Source organism: Odocoileus virginianus, chromosome 5 (genome assembly GCF_023699985.2).
Source record: "Odocoileus virginianus isolate 20LAN1187 ecotype Illinois chromosome 5, Ovbor_1.2, whole genome shotgun sequence".
Taxonomy (NCBI): domain Eukaryota; kingdom Metazoa; phylum Chordata; class Mammalia; order Artiodactyla; family Cervidae; genus Odocoileus; species Odocoileus virginianus.
Window position 1 is genome coordinate 90,785,112 of NC_069678.1, and position 16,444 is coordinate 90,801,555.

Below are 16,444 nucleotides of genomic sequence, written 5' to 3' on the forward strand. Positions count from 1 at the left end.
GCAGAATTACCCTCCTGAAAAGTTATATCAATTTATGCTCCAGCCAGCAATGTTTGAGAGCATCCATTTCTTGCACTTTCATTGACACTGGGTATGGAACCCCTTTCCCCTCAACTTTAATTGTGAAAAATTCAAAATTTGGAAAGATTGAAAATACAGCACAGTGAACACCCTTGGATGAATATATGAATATACACAATGAATATACCCTTCATCTAGATGCACTAAATATTAACTTTTTTCAACATTTTTTTTCTCCTCTAACTCCCATCCCCACATCTTTTAAAAAGTAAAATAGTTTATTTTTAACTTGGTATATTCTGTAGACATCAGCCCTAATTCCACTAATGTATTGAATACATTGCATTGCTAGGACATGTACCACTGCCTACAGCCTTATTAATACTACTGTGAGTGACCAAGCTTTGAACAAACAAATTCAGCTAAAAGCTGAATTAAAAATGGCATCATGGAAGTATTATGGTTTGTGTTTAAACCTTAATTAGTATATGCTCTTGGCAAATATAAATAGTAACAAAATATAGATTTTAAATGCTTGGGGGATAAACATAAATTGCTTATTCTTGAAAATAACTGATTCAAATATTTCATTCAGATTTATCTATGCCTAATGAGAAAAATGATGTGGAACTTGATTCTCCACCTGCAAAGAAAAAAAGAATAGGTTTTTTCCAGACTTACGATGCGGATTATTTAAAAGTTGGTTTTATTATCTGTCCGGGATCAAAAGAAAGTTCACCAAGGCCACAGTGTGTCATCTGTGGAGAAATTTTATCCAGTGAAAACATGAAGCCAGCAAATCTTTCTCATCATTTGAAGACAAAGCATTCGGAATTAGAAAACAAACCAGTAGATTTTTTTGAAGAAAAATCTCTTGAAATGGAATGTCAAAACAGTGCTTTTAAAAAGTGTTTACTAGTTGAAAAGTCACTTGTGAAAGCTTCTTATTTAATTGCTTTCCAAATTGCTGCCAGCAAAAAGCCATTTTCCATTGCTGAAGAATTAATTAAACCATATTTAGTAGAAATGTGTTCAGAAGTTTTGGGTTCCAGTGCTGGAGACAAGATGAAAACCATTCCTCTTTCTAATAATACAATTGGACACAGGATTGATGAACTGTCTGCAGACATTGAAGATCAGCTGATTCAAAAAGTCAGAGAGTCAAAGTGGTTTGCCCTTCAGATAGATGAATCATCAGACATCTCAAATACCACACTTCTTTTGTGCTATATTCGTTTCATTGATTATGGTTGTAGTGATATAAAAGAAGAATTATTATGTTGCATTGAAATACCTTCCCAAATGACGGGTTTTGAAATATTTGAGCTAATAAATAAATATATTGATAGTAAATCTCTGAATTGGAAGCATTGTGTTGGTGTTTGTACAGATGGGGCTGCAAGCATGACTGGTAGGTGTTCTGGTTTAAGGGCAAAAATTCAAGAAGTTGCCACGAATACAGTGGCATTTACACACTGTTTCATTCACCGTGAACATTTAGCAGCAGAAAAGTTGTCTCCATGCTTACATGAAATTCTTTTGCAGTCAGCACAAATTTTAAGCTTTATAAAGAGCAATGCGTTGAATTCACGAATGTTGACAATTTTGTGTGAAGAGATGGGCTCTGAGCACGTGAATTTACCACTTCATGCTGAAGTACGTTGGATAGCAAGAGGAAAAATTTTAACAAGATTATTTGAACTACGACATGAAATTGAAATATTTTTAAATCAGAAACACTCAGATTTGGCCAAGTATTTTTTTGATGAGGAATGGGTTGCAAAGGTGGCCTATTTATCAGATATTTTTTCACTTATAAATGGATTAAATTTAAGTCTTCAAGGAACTATGACTACTCTCTTCAATTTGTATAATAAAATCGATATGCTTAAGAAAAAGTTAAAAATGTGGTTGAAGCGCACACAGGAGAATGATTATGACATGTTCCCTTCATTTTCTGAATTCTCAAGCTCATCAGGCTTAAATATGAGCGGTATGGCAAGCATTATATTAGAGCATCTGGAAGGACTTTCTCAAATGCTCAATGACTGTTATCCACCAGAAGCAGACTTGCGTTCAGGAAATTTGTGGATAATTAATCCTTTTACAAATCACCAAAATAGTAATCTCACGGACTTTGAAGAAGAAAAATTAGCACAATTATCATCAGATTTAAGGTTACAATCAGTATTTAAATCGATGTCTGTAACTCAGTTTTGGATAAACGCAAAGGCAAGTTACCCAGAACTCCATGAAAAGGCAATGAAATTCTTATTACCTTTTTCAACTATTTATTTATGTGATGCTACCTTTTCAGCATTGACTGAGTCAAAACAAAGAAGTCTGTTGGTTTCTGGCCCTGCACTGCGACTTGCTGTCACATCTTTAATTCCGAGGATAGAAAAGTTGGTAAAGGAGAAAGAATAGTAATCTGCATATTCCTTATTATCAAAGTCTATAATTTTGTGTTAAATTTTGTATGAGATGAGTATCCAAAAATATAATTTCCTAATGTGGATATGTGTTCTCGGTGATTAAATATGTGCTTTAATAATTTTTCTCTTTTTGTTGAGGAATTTAATAATTATGCATTTATACATAATTATATATAATTATAATAGTCCAAGGTAGAGAATTTAGCTATTTTATTGATGGATCAGTCATTTGGATTAGTGACAAAGGTAATGAAAGGGCCAGTTTTTTTTTTGGCTGGTGGTTTTTTTAAACTTGTTATTTTTCGTTGGGGTATAGCCAATTAACAATGTTGTCAATAGTTTCAGGTGGACAGCAAAGGGACTCAGTGAAAGGCCCAGTTTATAATGTAATAGTTAACACACCTGGATGTTCAAACTGCTTGGCCTTTAGAAACACATGGGACATTTCGGTTTCAGCCAGCCGGCTACCTACCCAGCAGGTTGTGGGTAGATAGAAAACCAGATCCAAGCAGCTTGGCTAACAGGAAATGGAAGCAGCAGGAGAACTTGAGACCCCTGTTAGGGGCCTCTCTGGCTCTCTACACCTGGTTTAGCAAATCTTTCTCATAAGAGGCCAGGTAGTGAATATTTTAGGTTTTGCAGGCAGTAAGGTGGGAACTACTCTTGTTGCATCACAAAAGCAGCAGTAGACAGTACACAAACTGTGGTTCAATAAAACTACTTATTTATGAACACTGTAATATGAATTTCATATATTTTCAAGTGTCATGAAAGCTACCTTAAAATTTTTTTTAAATCATTAAAAAATGTAAACAAGCATTGTTAGCTGGGGGAGAGGGAGTTAAAAAAAAAAAAGCGGTTTCTGAATTTGTCATAGTTTTCTCATGCAGGTTTAGATAGATTTTGGTAAAAGAAAATGGGCCAGGAGTGGACTGTAGGGTTTTGTTCAGTGAAAACATCTCTACCCACCGCTGCACATAGCTGAATTTTCAAACACCTTTCACATTGTAATTTCACCGAGAGATATTAGAGGGAAAATATATTTCAGGCAAAGATAAGGAACAGCTTATTTTATAACCACTAGCAATTGATTTATTCCTAATAATTTCACAAATAATTTACAAATAATTCTTCGTGCCAGACGTTGTGCTGTATCTCCGCATTTCAGATGGGGACACCACTGAGGCCCGCTGAGGTTAGGTGACAGCTCCGATCGCCAAGCTAGTGTGGCAGGGGCAGGAGCGACCCCCTCTCCTCCCGACCCACCAACGGCTTTTGACCCAAATGGAGCTCTTTTGCAAGCCACGTCCAGATACCCATGTTTGAGTCTTCGGCTCTGTCCATATTGGCTGGGAAACTTTCCCTGAATTCAGAAGGGACCGTCTAGTGTCAGTTAAGAGCAAGCGGGCATCAGTGTCCCCAGCTGTGAGCTGGGGACGCCCTGCCCAGCGCCGGCTCTTCTCGCAGCGGGTGTGGGGCGGAGGGAGGGAGGCAGCGCCGCTGGGAGGCGAGGCCGCCCGGGGAGGGAGGCAACGCCCGGGCGGCGGGGGGCGGGTTTTCGGCGGCGCCTACCCCGGGGCGGGCGCGGCCCGCGTGCTCGCGCGGCCATGGCGCTCCCGCTCACCGCTCTGCGCGTGCTGCTGGGCAGCTTCTTCGCGCTCACGGGGGCGGCCAAGCTCTCGGGGCAGATCTCGGCTCCGGTGTCGGAGCAGATGGTGAGCGGCGCGGCGTGGGCGGAGGGCGTTCGGGCGGGGGAATCGACCGCGCGGCAGCGGGGGCTGCAACCCCGGCCGTTACCCCGGTGTCCTGCCGGCCCCCGCCCCGCCTGCCCGCGCCCCGCGGACCCGCCTGCCTTCGGGCTAGACGGCGCTGGCGCTGGGGGAGACCGCCTGCCCCGCGGCGTACACCTGGGCACCGGCCTGGGGAGTTCTCCGAGTTCTCTGCCATCCCCTTCCCGTCGGGTATCCCCTTCCAGGCAAATCTAGAGCCGGAAGAGGAATGCTCGGGGACTCTTTGCGGGAGGGAGTAGGACCGAGCTCCCTCGCTGCCCTCCTGCGTTTGCTTGAGTTCTCGGAAAGCTCAGGAGGCAGAGGTTTAACTAATCCCCGCTTGGCCGGATAGGAAACTTTCCCTGAAGGTGGAGTATATCTGCTAAAAGTTACACAGCTGGTCAGTCAGGAAGCGGGGCCCGAACTTTAGACCCTCCCAACTAACTTAGAGAAGCCTGGCGTGCTGCCGTCCGCGGGGCCGCAGAGAGGCGGACGCGACTGAGCAACTGAACTGAACTGAGAATCCAGAGTCCTTCCCAGAGCCCGAGAGGGAGGCCCAGAAGTCGCCCCTTGGCTCCCAGTCTAGTTCCACACTCTCGGGAATGCTGAAATGTCCTTCTGCCCACCGATCCACCCTTAGCCCCTTAAACCAGCCAGACTTCTAGACAAAGTACACCCCACCTCCCCGCCGCTGCCCCCGTTCGGCCTGGCTTAGGGTGGGTGGTTTGGGGAAACATCCAAACAGCCGGACGGCTTCGAGTTTCTTCCTTAGACCCCTGAGTAGGGGAGGTAGGACTGAGGTTGGGGAGCAGGAAAGAGTAGCCACTCTAAGGGTCCAGGTGAGACATGTGGCCCAGGACAGAGTGTGACTCAGTGTTGTCACTCACTCTGAACCCGTCACCTCCTCTCTGTCTGCTGCAGTGAGATCCGGGTCCCAGCAGATGATACTCAGTAGAATCTGTTTAACGAACAAAAAAAATCTCTCCTTCCATCTCCTCCCTCATCTCCAAATATTCCCTGCATAGTAGCCTGAAGAGAAACCAGGCCAGGCAGAAGCAAAGAGAAGTCATGAAGTTACGAAGCCTTGGTACTAGATGAGAAGACCCAAGCCTAGCTTCCTCTTCCTGGAACCTGGGGCTGGGCTGTAATCTTGTGAGAAAGTTCAGCCCTTTTCGGAGCATAAAGTCTGTTTTCTGATGCCAAAGCAAAGCCCCTCAGGGAGGCTCTCTCCTTTCCAGGCTGGCTGATGTCAGCCCTGGCCCTGGCCTAGAGTAGTGGCCCCTTTGCTGGGGGAGTTAAGGGTGCTGGCACAGAATGCCCCTGCGGAGCATCTGGGCAGTGGATCCTTGGTGACTGTGGCTGACAGGCATTCCCTGCCACCCCTAGAAAGCCCTGTTCGTGCAGTTCGCTGAGGTGTTTCCACTGAAGGTGTTCGGCTACCAGCCAGATCCCATGAGCTACCAAGTGGCTGTGGGCTGGCTGGAACTGCTGGCGGGGCTGCTCCTGGTCCTGGGCCCACCGATCCTGCAAGAGATGAGTAACTTGCTTTTGACGCTGCTCATGATGGGTAAGGGGGGTGGGGCACAACTGGGCTGGTGAAATGGGGATTTCTGGGGGAGGGTGATGGAAAAAATCTGACTGTTCTCTTTACTGTCGCCACCCTTTTTTCTCTGGAACCAGAAGCACTTTCTGCTCAATTGCCGTTTCCATGGTCTTCAGACTAGGATAGGTGCTTTTAAAACTTATAACAACTGTCAGCAGTTCTATTGGCTGCATGGTATTTCTGTCATAAGGATATATTGGAACCTAAAAGCCCCTACCCCTTTCTCTTCACCCCCTACTCTGAGATGAGGGGAGGAAGTAGCAGCTGCCACTGGACTCATGTGTCTGGCAGGTGGGATCAGCAAGAAAGCTGGGCCCCCTGAACAGAAAGGCAGATGATTCCTGGAGGGCCCCCTTTTAGTGGCTCTCCCCACAGGAACTGCCAATGTACAAGGACAGCTGCTGCTTCAAAGGCCGGACATCTTCAGGCTCTTCTGTATCCCTGGCTTTGTGTCACTCTTGCTGCTGGCGTTCCTGCCCTTCTTCTAGGGTTTCTTTCCATCTCCGCAGCTTGCCCCACTTTCAGCTCTTCCCCACCACATCCGCCACCAGCCCCTGGGCCTTCCCTTCCCTTTACTGGGGTTGAGAAAGGAGAAGGATCAGGGACCATCTGATCCTTCAGAAAATGCCCACCTGCTCACTCCCTGCCCTGTTTGGTTGGATTGTTCCTGTTTTTTTATCTGAGAGGGGCTGTGTTAGTTTAAGAAACTTCTGATTTCTGGTTCTGCTTTTTCTGGGGGATCAGAGGGTTGAGAACAGCTGGTTTAGGGTGTGTGTGTTGGGGGGTGGGCAGTGTTCAAGAGAGGGCTTAGGCTGGAGTGGGTCAGCCTTGGCTTGAGGGCTCTGATCTCCTGGGTCTCCCAGGCATTCCCAGGGAGCCTCAGGAACCTCATTTTCCATTTTAGGGGCTATCTTCACTTTGATGTCTCTAAAAGAGTCACTGAACACCTGCATCCCAGCCATCGTCTGCCTGGGGCTCCTGCTGCTGCTGGATATCTGTTAGCTCTAAGTCCTAACCAGAAAAGATGTCCAGACCCACTAGGAAGAAGTCTCCAAGTCCATTCACGGAATCTTGGGAGTAGAGTGTCTCTTGCCCCTTCAGGCCATGTCACTGTCAAAGCAGAACATGATGGAACATAGAACGTCACCTTGTTGCTCATACAAACTGGGGTGGCCAGTGTTGACGTAGACATCTGGTCTACCTGGCCCTGCTTTCTCTCGGACATTTTACTGCTCTTTTTTTTGGAGAGTCCATGTTGCACACTCTTAGCATTCCTCATGTCATGTGAAAGTAAATTTAAATCACCCAAACTTTTAATGCCCCCAAATAACTTGATACTTTCAATTCCTTTGTATAACTGTACCCCCCAGCTTTTTTCTGTGTCTTTATTCAGATATATTTTTAATGAAAATGAGGCTCTATGTACTGCTTTATTTTACTTGCTTTCTAAACCTAATACACTGTAACTAATACCATCGCATGTCTATTTTACCTCATTGATGTTAATGGTTGCATAGTATTCCACTGTAAGGGTGCAGTGTGATGTGTTTATAAAAGCCCCCACTAGGAACATTTGGATTGTTCCCAATTTTTTAGCTATTGTAAACCTCACAGTAAATCACCTCTGCATACTTATTTTCTTTCCTTTGAAGTGAGGGTGCTGATTCAAAAGGCATGCATGTTTTTAAGATTTTATTATAAGCTTAGAATTTACACACTGAGTATGGCAGAATATTAAGAATACCTGCTTTGACCTGCTGAGCCACATGAGATAATCCCTCCCATTCCTTTTTATCTCATGCACTTTAGTCACAAAGCTAACAAAAATGGGCACTGAGTCGTCATTTTACAGGATCTGAAACCGCCAGGGCACTCAGGGCAGTGCTCCCCGGACATCTGTGTAGAGGCAGGGGACAGCCAACTCCAAAAGGTGCTGCATGTTAAAGCAGTGCCGGAAACCTGGGATGAATCCCAAAGCCCTAGGGAGTCAGAAGTGTGTGTGTGTGTGTGTGTGTGTGTGTGTGTGTGTGTGTGAGACAGTTCTCAAGGACCAGTGACTGTGTTAGGATGCCTACTGTCATATCACCAACCATCTTCACCTAGGTAGGGAAATGATGTGCTTCCTATCAAGGGAAATAGTGAAGAAAAAAAAGTTCATTTATATATACAAATACTCTAGCCACCAGCCTACAAATTGCTTTTGGGGGTAGGGACCGTGGCTTTTGGGAGCCCACAGAAGTAAAAGAAATCTGTGTATATCACTCCATTTCATCTTCACTATAGAATGGTAATTTCTGCTCTGACACTGACAAGCTGGGAACCTCAGGCCAACTGGCACTCTTAGGTCTGGTGTCTGAAAACACAGTGATGCAGTCTATCTATAGTAGGTGTGTGTGTGTGTGTATATATATATATATATATATGTGTATATATATATATATATATACATATACACACATATATATACTACCTGCGCTGGTGCTGCTCAGAGGTGTTTGACTCTTTGTGACCCCCAAGGACTGTAGCCTGCCAGGCTTCTCTGGCCATGGAATTCTCCAGGTAAGAATACTGGAGTGGGTTGCCATTTCCTTCTCTGGCTGATCTTCCCAACTTGGGGATCAAACTTGTGCCTCCTACATTGCAGGTAGTTTCTTCAGCTGCTGAGCCATCTGGGAAACCCACTACATATACAGAGTGTCAAAACAATAAGAAAACTTTTTCTGTCATGCCAGGTCCAGAGATAACATAGCTTCAGTTTCAATGTTGCATATTTTGGCTGCTTTACCATGACACCAGACTGATATTCTTTCAACTTTGTCCTCTGCTGCTTTCAATTTATGACTACTGACCTCAGGATTACAAAACAGCTGCAGCAGCTCCAGACAACACATTTGCATGTAATATACCAAGATGAAAAGAGAGAGGAAAGCTCTTTTAGAAGACCCCTAGGTTTCCCCTCATATCCCACTCTGCAGAATTATGTCACATTTCCATTCTTAGACCAATCACTGGCATGGGGAATGGAATTCCCATGATGGACTTAACTAGTTAAGATTTACCCATACTGGTCAAATGGTCAGCAAAGAGAAGGGAGAGAGTAGGTAGTGCCTCTTACCACTTATTTGCAAAATATGGATAATAATGGCAAATATTTTCATAGAGTTGCTGTGAAGACTTAGTGAGTTAAAGTGCTTACAACAGTGCCTGCACATAATAAGTGCTCAGTAAATGCTGTTATTAAATAGCGGGTTCTACAGATGGGAAAATGGATTCAGAAAGCTTAAGTGCCCACGTGTCAGTGCTGAGACTAGAATTAAGGCTTGATTGACTCCAGAACCCACACGTCCCCCCGCACCAGCTGCCAAAGTCAGAAGTGGGCAGGCGTGGCACCCTTGCTCTTCAACTTGAAGGTAAATGGGATGATCGGTCTAGCGTAATGAAATCTGCATTGCTTCCCAGAATTGCCCCTCTGCATGGATATTTTGAAGCCCTTGAAAGTAGAGCCTGGACACCCTAGGAGCCCGGCCTCTTCCCATCTCCACCCCTTCCAGGATTCCACAGCCAGCCTGTCTCCAGCCAGGACTTTGAGTAAAATCTCTCACAGCTGGCATTAGATTGAAGGCTCCTGTTTACCAAGGCCTGGCCTGTATACTGATTAGAAGCTACAGGGCCCTGCAAGCTTGAGTCTAGGGCCCAACCAGCAGCTGCAGGAAAGGCGGGGTGCTGGAGAAGTAGGCTGGCCAGCTGGTATGGAGGAGTAGTTAGGATTGACAGCAGCAGGAGTATCTTCAGCTTTAGCAGTGCTGCCTCAGTCGGAGAAGCCAGGCCTTAGGAAATGGCACCTCCCTCCCCAAACCACAGCCTAAGCATCAGTCAGGTCAGCAGAACAACATTCAGCAGCAAGGCCTTCCTTACACATTTCCATCTCCCTCCCTGTGCCCCATGCCTTGCAATGATACTGCTTTCCCTTGGGGCTCTGGCTACACCCCACAAACCCCACTCATAGCTGCCACAGGTGGACCCCTGCCCCTCCAGCTGTTGCTCCCATTCTTCATGTCCTGTCTAGGATTAGTTGGTTGATGGGAGGGTCTAGGATGTGTGGGTGGGAGTGGATTCTGCTGTCTCAGCTCCTTAGACCCCCGGCCCCAGAGAGAGCTGTAGCAGCCGGAGCAGCAAGAGGTAGAAGTGATCTGGTGGGAAGGTAGGAGTGATCTGGTGGGAAGGCAGGGAGAGGTTCAGGGTGGGGAAGTGGAGGGCCAGAGACGTGGCGGACAGAGCCTAGAGGGAGGGGGAGAAAGGGATAGACTCATTCAGGATCCCAGAAAGGATGAGCCTGAGAAGTTCAAAGGCAGAAGTACAAATTTTGGTATCAGAGGAACCAAGTTTTGGGATACCCTAGGAGTGGGACTGTGTGCCAAAAATAGGAACAGGACATGGGCTTGTGCGCTTATCCCCCCTTGGGGAGAGGGGCAGTATGCCCAGATGTCTTTGTGCTGTTTGACTGAGGAGTCTGTCTCTAACGCTGTGTGTGTGCCTGTGTGGGTGTACACATTTATCTGTGTGCTGCCTAGAGGGGAAGGGAGCTAATGGTTATGAAGTATCTCCCCAGTGTCAGCCAGGGCTCAGAGTTTTACTTATGTTTTCTCATAATCCTCCGAACAACCCTGTGAGGTGGTAGGTATTTTAATCTCCATTTTACAGCAGAGAAGACAGGCTCTGTGAAGCTGAGTAATTTGCCCAAGGTCACATGGCAGATAAATGTGTGTATCTAGAATCTGCCTGATTCCTGGGCCTGTGCTCCATTTGCTTTGCTGTCCAAAGTTCCAAATCAGACCCCGGCCTTCTTTGTGGTCAAAAGATGAGGAGGAAGGAAACAGGCTGGAAGGCCTGAGATGTGAAACCTTTTCAGCCCTGCCCAAGGTGCTCCAGGCAAGACTCAGAGAGGACATTCACCAAGGTAAGTCCAAGGTCACTGTGCATGGGTCTGTCTCCTGGGTCATTGCATCCTATGGCCGCAACTCCATCCATGCCTCTCCCCTCCTGACCTGGGTGACACCGGAGCTGAAGGCTTGGGTTTTTTCGGGGAAGGAGTCTGTATTCCACCCTGGTTTCTCTGTGACTTCCTGTTGGCTCAGCCTTGCTGAGGCTTAATGCACATGCCTGTGCCCCACAAAGTGGAACCCTACTCCACCTATAAGGGGGCAGGCACTTCACCTTCCCAGTCACCAAGGTGGAAAATTTCCAAGCTATCTGGGATTCCTGACCCGTCCTCATTTCCCACATCTTTCACCAAGCTCATTCTACTAACTCTGGAGTCCCCTCTACTCCACCTCCTGCGGGAGCTAATTCCTCAGCCCCTCACCGCGGCTTCCCGGCTTCTAGAATCCTCCCACCCCGGACTGTGGAAGGAGGACTGGGGTCTGGCGAGGAAAGTCGGGACGGAGGGCTTCTTGTGCGGCTGGCTTCTACAGTGACCCCTCTTCCTCTTGCTAGTCCAAGGTCCGAGATGAACAGGAGCGTGGGGGACCTGGGTGTTGGCGGCTGCAGCCCCTGGGACGACCCTGCTCGCTTCATTGTGGTGCCCGCGGCCTATGCCTTGGCGCTGGGCCTGGGGCTTCCGGCCAACGTGGCGGCCCTGGCAGTGTTCGTCCGCAGCGGCAGGCGCCTGGGTCAGGCCCTGCGTCTCTACCTGCTCAACCTGGCCCTGGCCGACGTGCTCTTCACGCTCACGCTGCCGCTGTGGCTCACCTACTACCTGGGCCCGGCCCACTGGCCGTTCCCGGAGGCCGCCTGCCGCGCGGCTGGGGCCGCCTACTATGTGTCCACCTACGCGGCCGTGGCCTTCGCGGCGCTCATCAGCGTGTGCCGCTGCGGCTCCGTGCACCGGCCCGGGCCCAAGGCGGCCGCCCGCCCGGCCCTGCGCCGCCGCGGCCCCGCCCGCGCCGCGTGCGCCGCCGCCTGGCTGGCAGGCCTGGCCTGCGCCGCACCCTCGCTGGCCGCCCCGCACGCGCTGCGCCCCGGGCCGGGCGGCGCCTCTCGCTGCCTGGAGCGCGGCTGGGCGCGCGCCGGCCTGGCCTACGCCACTGTGGCCTTCTTCACCGCCGCCTTCCTGCTGGTGCTCGCGGCCTACGTGAGCCTGGCGCGGGCGCTCGCCTCGCCCTCGGGCCCGGGCCCGGGCCCAGCCCCAGCCGGTCCGCACCGGCGCGCGGCCAGGACCATGGTGCTGGGGCTCCTGCTGGTCTTCGCCCTCTGCCTGGCGCCCTACCATCTGCTGCTGGCGCCCTGGGTAACGGGGCAGGAGGTCGCCGCGAGCCGCGAAGGCAGCGGGTGCCGGGCCACCTCCACGCTCGACGTCCTGCACACCCTCAGCCTGGCGTTGCTGAGTCTCAACAGCTGCCTGGACCCGCTCATCTACTGCTTCTCGGTGCGCCGCTTCCGCCAGGACTGCTGGGCGCTGAGCTGCCGTCTGGGGGTGGGGGCACCTGGGGCGCACTCGGCCTCCTTGGCCTCCTCCTAGAAGGGTTCCTGGCCGGTTGCCTGCTTCACGCCTGCCACTCTCCCAGCCGAGTCCTGGGTGGTGGAAATTCTTTGCAAGGACGTGGATTCCAATCCTGACACAGCCGCATACTAACTGCCTATGACTGTACACCTCCAGGCTCTGCCAAAAGGGGAAAAAACGTTTTTTGTAACCCGAAAGTTCCGTAGACTTTACCAGTGTTTGGATACGCATAGTATGCCATTGCTTTTCAAATCTCTTGGGATAAACCCCAAAGCCCTTAAAAGGTCCTCCAAGGCCTGACTGGCTCCCTCATCACTCTCAGCATCCTCTCATCCACATATTCCCTCTTCTCCTCTACCAAGTCTGCCCGTCTCCTTGGGTTGAGTCACGTTATCAGTCCCTGGAACAGACCAGTTTCCTGCCCTTCGAGGCCTTTGGAACTGACTCCCAGGAATGATGTCCCTCGGTCTCCTTCACTAAGCGAATTCCTTTTCATTCTCACTTCCTCAAAGGTGGAAGCTTTCTTGATCAGCACCACATACACAATACCCTAGACTGGATTAGATATGATTGCTCCCTTATAGGTCTTTCCATAATTGCAATCAAGCAATTAACTGGGAAGTTTTTTCCTTTTTTTTTCCCTTAATTTTTCTCCTTGTAGTTCTTTCTCTCTTTTCAGAATGTGTTTATGTTGATCCATAAGAAAGTGCCATTTTTATAGACCCAGAAAGGTTGAATAGTGACCGTTTTATTTTTATCCAATTCAATTTAATGAATTCCATGTTTGCCTTATTTACTGCTTGCTACTGTTCTTTGCACGTAGTAACACTTCAGTATGTCAGATGAATGCATGAAACGTGAATATCATTAGCTTAAAATGCCCAAGGACTCATTCAGACACTCCAGTCTCAGATTTTCTTCAAGTGTTTCTGGGATTCTCTTAAGCTTGTATTACCCAGATGCGTTCCTGACTGAGTACTGATGATTGCTTCCTTCTGCTGTTGCTGGTTATCTGCAACTCGGCCATCTGCAACTGTGCCAAGACTCCAGGGCCAAGATTTGGTGATAACCAAGCTGGAGATCCATCCTGCTGTTACCTGGGAGAGGGATCGGCCAGACTTGCTGCCTTCAGCTTCAGCTGAACAGAGACTCTGTCACTGGCTGCAAATCCCTGCCAATGGTTCTGGCCTCTGGTTCTTTTTCCTTGTGCCTTGATGACTTAGCAGTTGGCTTCAAGTGGGAAAGGGAACCTCTCCCTCTCTTCAACCATGTTATTGGGGGCTCCATACCAGACTGCTTGGGTCTCAAAGAGTTTAGTTTAATGAGGGCAGCATATTCACGTTGCCAAGTCAGCTGGGTCAGGATGAGTTCACCAATCAGCCACCGTGTCTTACTGACTTCAGGTCCTATTACTGAATTTGCCTTCTAATAGTAAATTTGAGAAATTTCTTCTTTTATTTTTGATAAATTACCTTTCATTGGCCCTTTATTCCTTATTTAAATGTTTTCTTTTGCATTTTAAAAGTAATACACATTCATAAAAATAAATTCAAAGTAGTACAGAAAAATGCAAAATAGAAAATAAAGGTCCCCCAGTGGTAACCACTGTTCACAGTTTCTTGTAGTGTATATCTTTCCAGAGGTTTTCTATTTCAGTACAAATATATGTATAGTCAATTGCCTCCAAAAAATCCAGAAATGGGATAGTATTACCAGGCTTTTCTATGCTTTCCTCATTTAATACATCTTGTACATCTTTTAATATCAGCACATATAGATCAACCTAATTTTTTAAATAAATTCAAAGTAATTATTTTACTCAATTGGTCCCCCTGTTAATGGGCATTTGTTTCTACTGTTTTACTGTGATAAATAATGATGCAATGAGTATCTCTGTCCACAAATCTTTGCATACTTGTAAATCTATAGAATAAATCCCTGGCAATGAAATTGCTGTGTCAAGGAGTATGTATGCGCACTTAAATTGTTTAATCACATCACCAAATTGCCTCCAAAAATGGAGTACCAATTACATACCAATCAACAGCTTGTAACATTCCCTGTTTTACCACACCCTCACTAGAAATGGATATTTTCACTTGCCTCTCTGGACTTCTGTCTGTATTTCAACTGTGAGCATGGTTAATTTGGTTTTTTTTTTCCCTAGGAGGCTTCTCAGACTCCTCCATATTTATTCGAAACCTGTCTGGGGCAGGAGTAGGAAGAGAAAGGGTATCACCTGAGACCTCGAACTAGCCAAACTCTACCCTGTCTTTCTCACTGGAGGAATTAAGCAAGAGCCCAAATACCCATTGGTAGGTCTGCAGTAATTGTCATCTCTCCTTCCCTGCGAGTTATGTTGGCTCATTCCATGCGACACTGACCATCATCTCAAGCCAAGGCCAGCAGAAACAGCTTGAGCCCACATCATGAATTCACTTGCTCTGGTGGAATGAATTGCTCAGCCCCAGGGACTGTGCAAAGCTGAGTCTGAGAAATGATCCTATGTCCACACTAGAGCCAGCTGAATCTCCTGAGGCTGAGTTTTATTTTGTCCAAATAAAAAATGATTCCCTGTGGCATCATCCATCCCTGTGGTCTTGTACTATCTTGCTTTTGATGTGACTCTTCCCTTAGTGAAGTAGTTTCCTTTGGGAGATGTCTAACTTAGTCTTCTTTGTCTGACCTGGGGAAAAAGAACTTGAGAGTTGATTGCCTCTGGGAGGTCAGGCACAGTGGAAAGAAGGCATCTGTCTGGAGTTACTGTGTGTGGGAATCCTCTCCCTGCTGACTCAGAGGAGTGGGAACCTGGGGAGATAACCCAGAGACAAAGAACCTGAGGGATGAGAGAGACTAGACTGCTTTGCACTGTCAGTCCTTTTGGATTCTTGGTTGCCCTATTTATTCTCAGCCTTCAAGAATTTGACCTAAAACCCACTCTCAATCCAGGATGAAAAAGAAGGACCCCAGGTTGGTCCTTGATTAGATGCTGGACACTCGCTTTCTCTAGGATCCAGGAAAAACTCATTGGCCAACTGTTTCCAGAAGCTGGTGGTGTCTAGGGCACGTTTTCAGTATGCCCTAGGCCCCTTTCCCTCTAATGGAGCCAGAAATGCCCAACTCTCACCCCAACCCACCCAGGCCACACTGGGTGGCTGTGGGGTGCACATGTGGTGCAGAGAAGCTGCTCCTGACTCGGAAAGAAGAAAGCTTCCCTTCTCTACTGACCCCTGCTCTTTCTCTCAGTTCAGTTACTATCCAGGTCTCTGGATCCAACCCCTTGGGCTCTGCAAACACCTGCGTAGAGTCCCTCAGTGAGCCCTGCATCCTCTGTGGGCCTGCTTGCTCCTCGTGAGTCCTCCCCTGGAGACCAGGCCCCACCTGCTCCTCCACCTCTGTAGGGAAGCCTGTCAGACTTCAGCTGGTTTCTCTCTCGTCTTCAGGCCCTGGCCCCAGGCCTGCTCTCTGCAGCTGATTCCTTGCCTTGACATCTATTTCCCTTTCTTCTAGACTTAGCGGGAGTATAGCATTTCCCCTTGGGTCCCCTAGGTGCCCCTGTGGCTGCAGCTGTCCTTCACTGGCCCTGAAATCAGCTCCATGGACTACATCCCAGCTTCAGGGACTGGGACCTTCTTCCTAGAACAGTCATTCTAGGACTCTCCCAGGACTGTTCTGCCACTGCTGTGGCACATGTCCACCACCTGGCCCTAATGCTATCATTTTTTTTTTTTTAGCATTAAAATATTTTTTTGGCTGCCCTGGTTGCTGTGTGCAGGCTTTCTCTAGTTGCGGTGAGTAGGGGCTCTTTTCTAGTTGTGGTGCACGGGCTTCTCCTTGCGGGGGCTTCTCTTGTTGCGGAGCACCTGCTCTAGGGCATTCATGGGCTTGAGTAGTTGTTGGCACAGGAGCTCAGTAGTTACGGCTTGCAGGCCCTAGGGTGTGCAGGCTTCGGGATTTGTTATGCATGGGCTTAGCTGCCCTGCGGCATGTGGAATCTTCCTGGACCCAGGATGGATCCCATATCCCCTGCATTTGCAGGTGGATTCTTTAACCACTGGACCACCAGGGAAGTCCCCTACTGCGATCATTAAAGCATACTTCCTTGCCTCTAATTCTT

General features: G+C 48.0%; 3 protein-coding genes across 10 annotated transcripts in view; all 3 read left to right on the forward strand.

Moving 5' to 3' along the window:
- Positions 1 to 2,575, forward strand: part of ZMYM6 (zinc finger MYM-type containing 6) — a 45,134-nt gene extending 42,559 nt beyond the window's left edge. For all 8 annotated transcript variants that reach the window (XM_020908637.2, XM_070468419.1, XM_070468418.1 and 5 more), the window contains one exon: positions 617 to 2,575. In XM_020908637.2, the coding sequence (XP_020764296.2) occupies positions 617 to 2,448 (1,832 nt within the window). In that variant the 3' untranslated portion in view covers positions 2,449 to 2,575. The remainder of the gene's footprint in view (positions 1 to 616) is intronic.
- A 1,461-nt stretch (positions 2,576 to 4,036) lies between these two features.
- On the forward strand, positions 4,037 to 7,303 carry TMEM35B (transmembrane protein 35B). Its single transcript, XM_020908643.2, has 3 exons — positions 4,037 to 4,171; positions 5,612 to 5,792; positions 6,733 to 7,303. Exons 1-3 carry the CDS (start codon positions 4,064 to 4,066, stop codon positions 6,828 to 6,830), a joined length of 387 nt encoding a protein of 128 aa, XP_020764302.1. The 5' UTR covers positions 4,037 to 4,063; the 3' UTR covers positions 6,831 to 7,303.
- Positions 7,304 to 7,557: 254 nt separating this feature from the next.
- On the forward strand, positions 7,558 to 12,345 carry LOC139035094 (platelet-activating factor receptor-like). The gene is made up of 2 exons (XM_070467195.1): positions 7,558 to 10,785; positions 11,322 to 12,345. Exon 2 carries the CDS (start codon positions 11,335 to 11,337, stop codon positions 12,343 to 12,345), a length of 1,011 nt encoding a protein of 336 aa, XP_070323296.1. The 5' UTR covers positions 7,558 to 10,785; positions 11,322 to 11,334.
- The last annotated feature ends 4,099 nt before the right edge of the window (positions 12,346 to 16,444 follow it).

Bases quoted from the DNA above. Each gene is read 5' to 3' on its own strand.
- TMEM35B (XM_020908643.2), top strand. From the start codon at position 4,064: ATGGCGCTCCCGCTCACCGCTCTGCGCGTGCTGCTGGGCAGCTTCTTC. The intron at 4,172-5,611 runs GTGAGCGGCGCG...TGCCACCCCTAG, and splicing joins CTCCGGTGTCGGAGCAGATG to AAAGCCCTGTTCGTGCAGTT. The intron at 5,793-6,732 runs GTAAGGGGGGTG...TTTCCATTTTAG, and splicing joins TTTGACGCTGCTCATGATGG to GGGCTATCTTCACTTTGATG.
- LOC139035094 (XM_070467195.1), top strand. From the start codon at position 11,335: ATGAACAGGAGCGTGGGGGACCTGGGTGTTGGCGGCTGCAGCCCCTGG.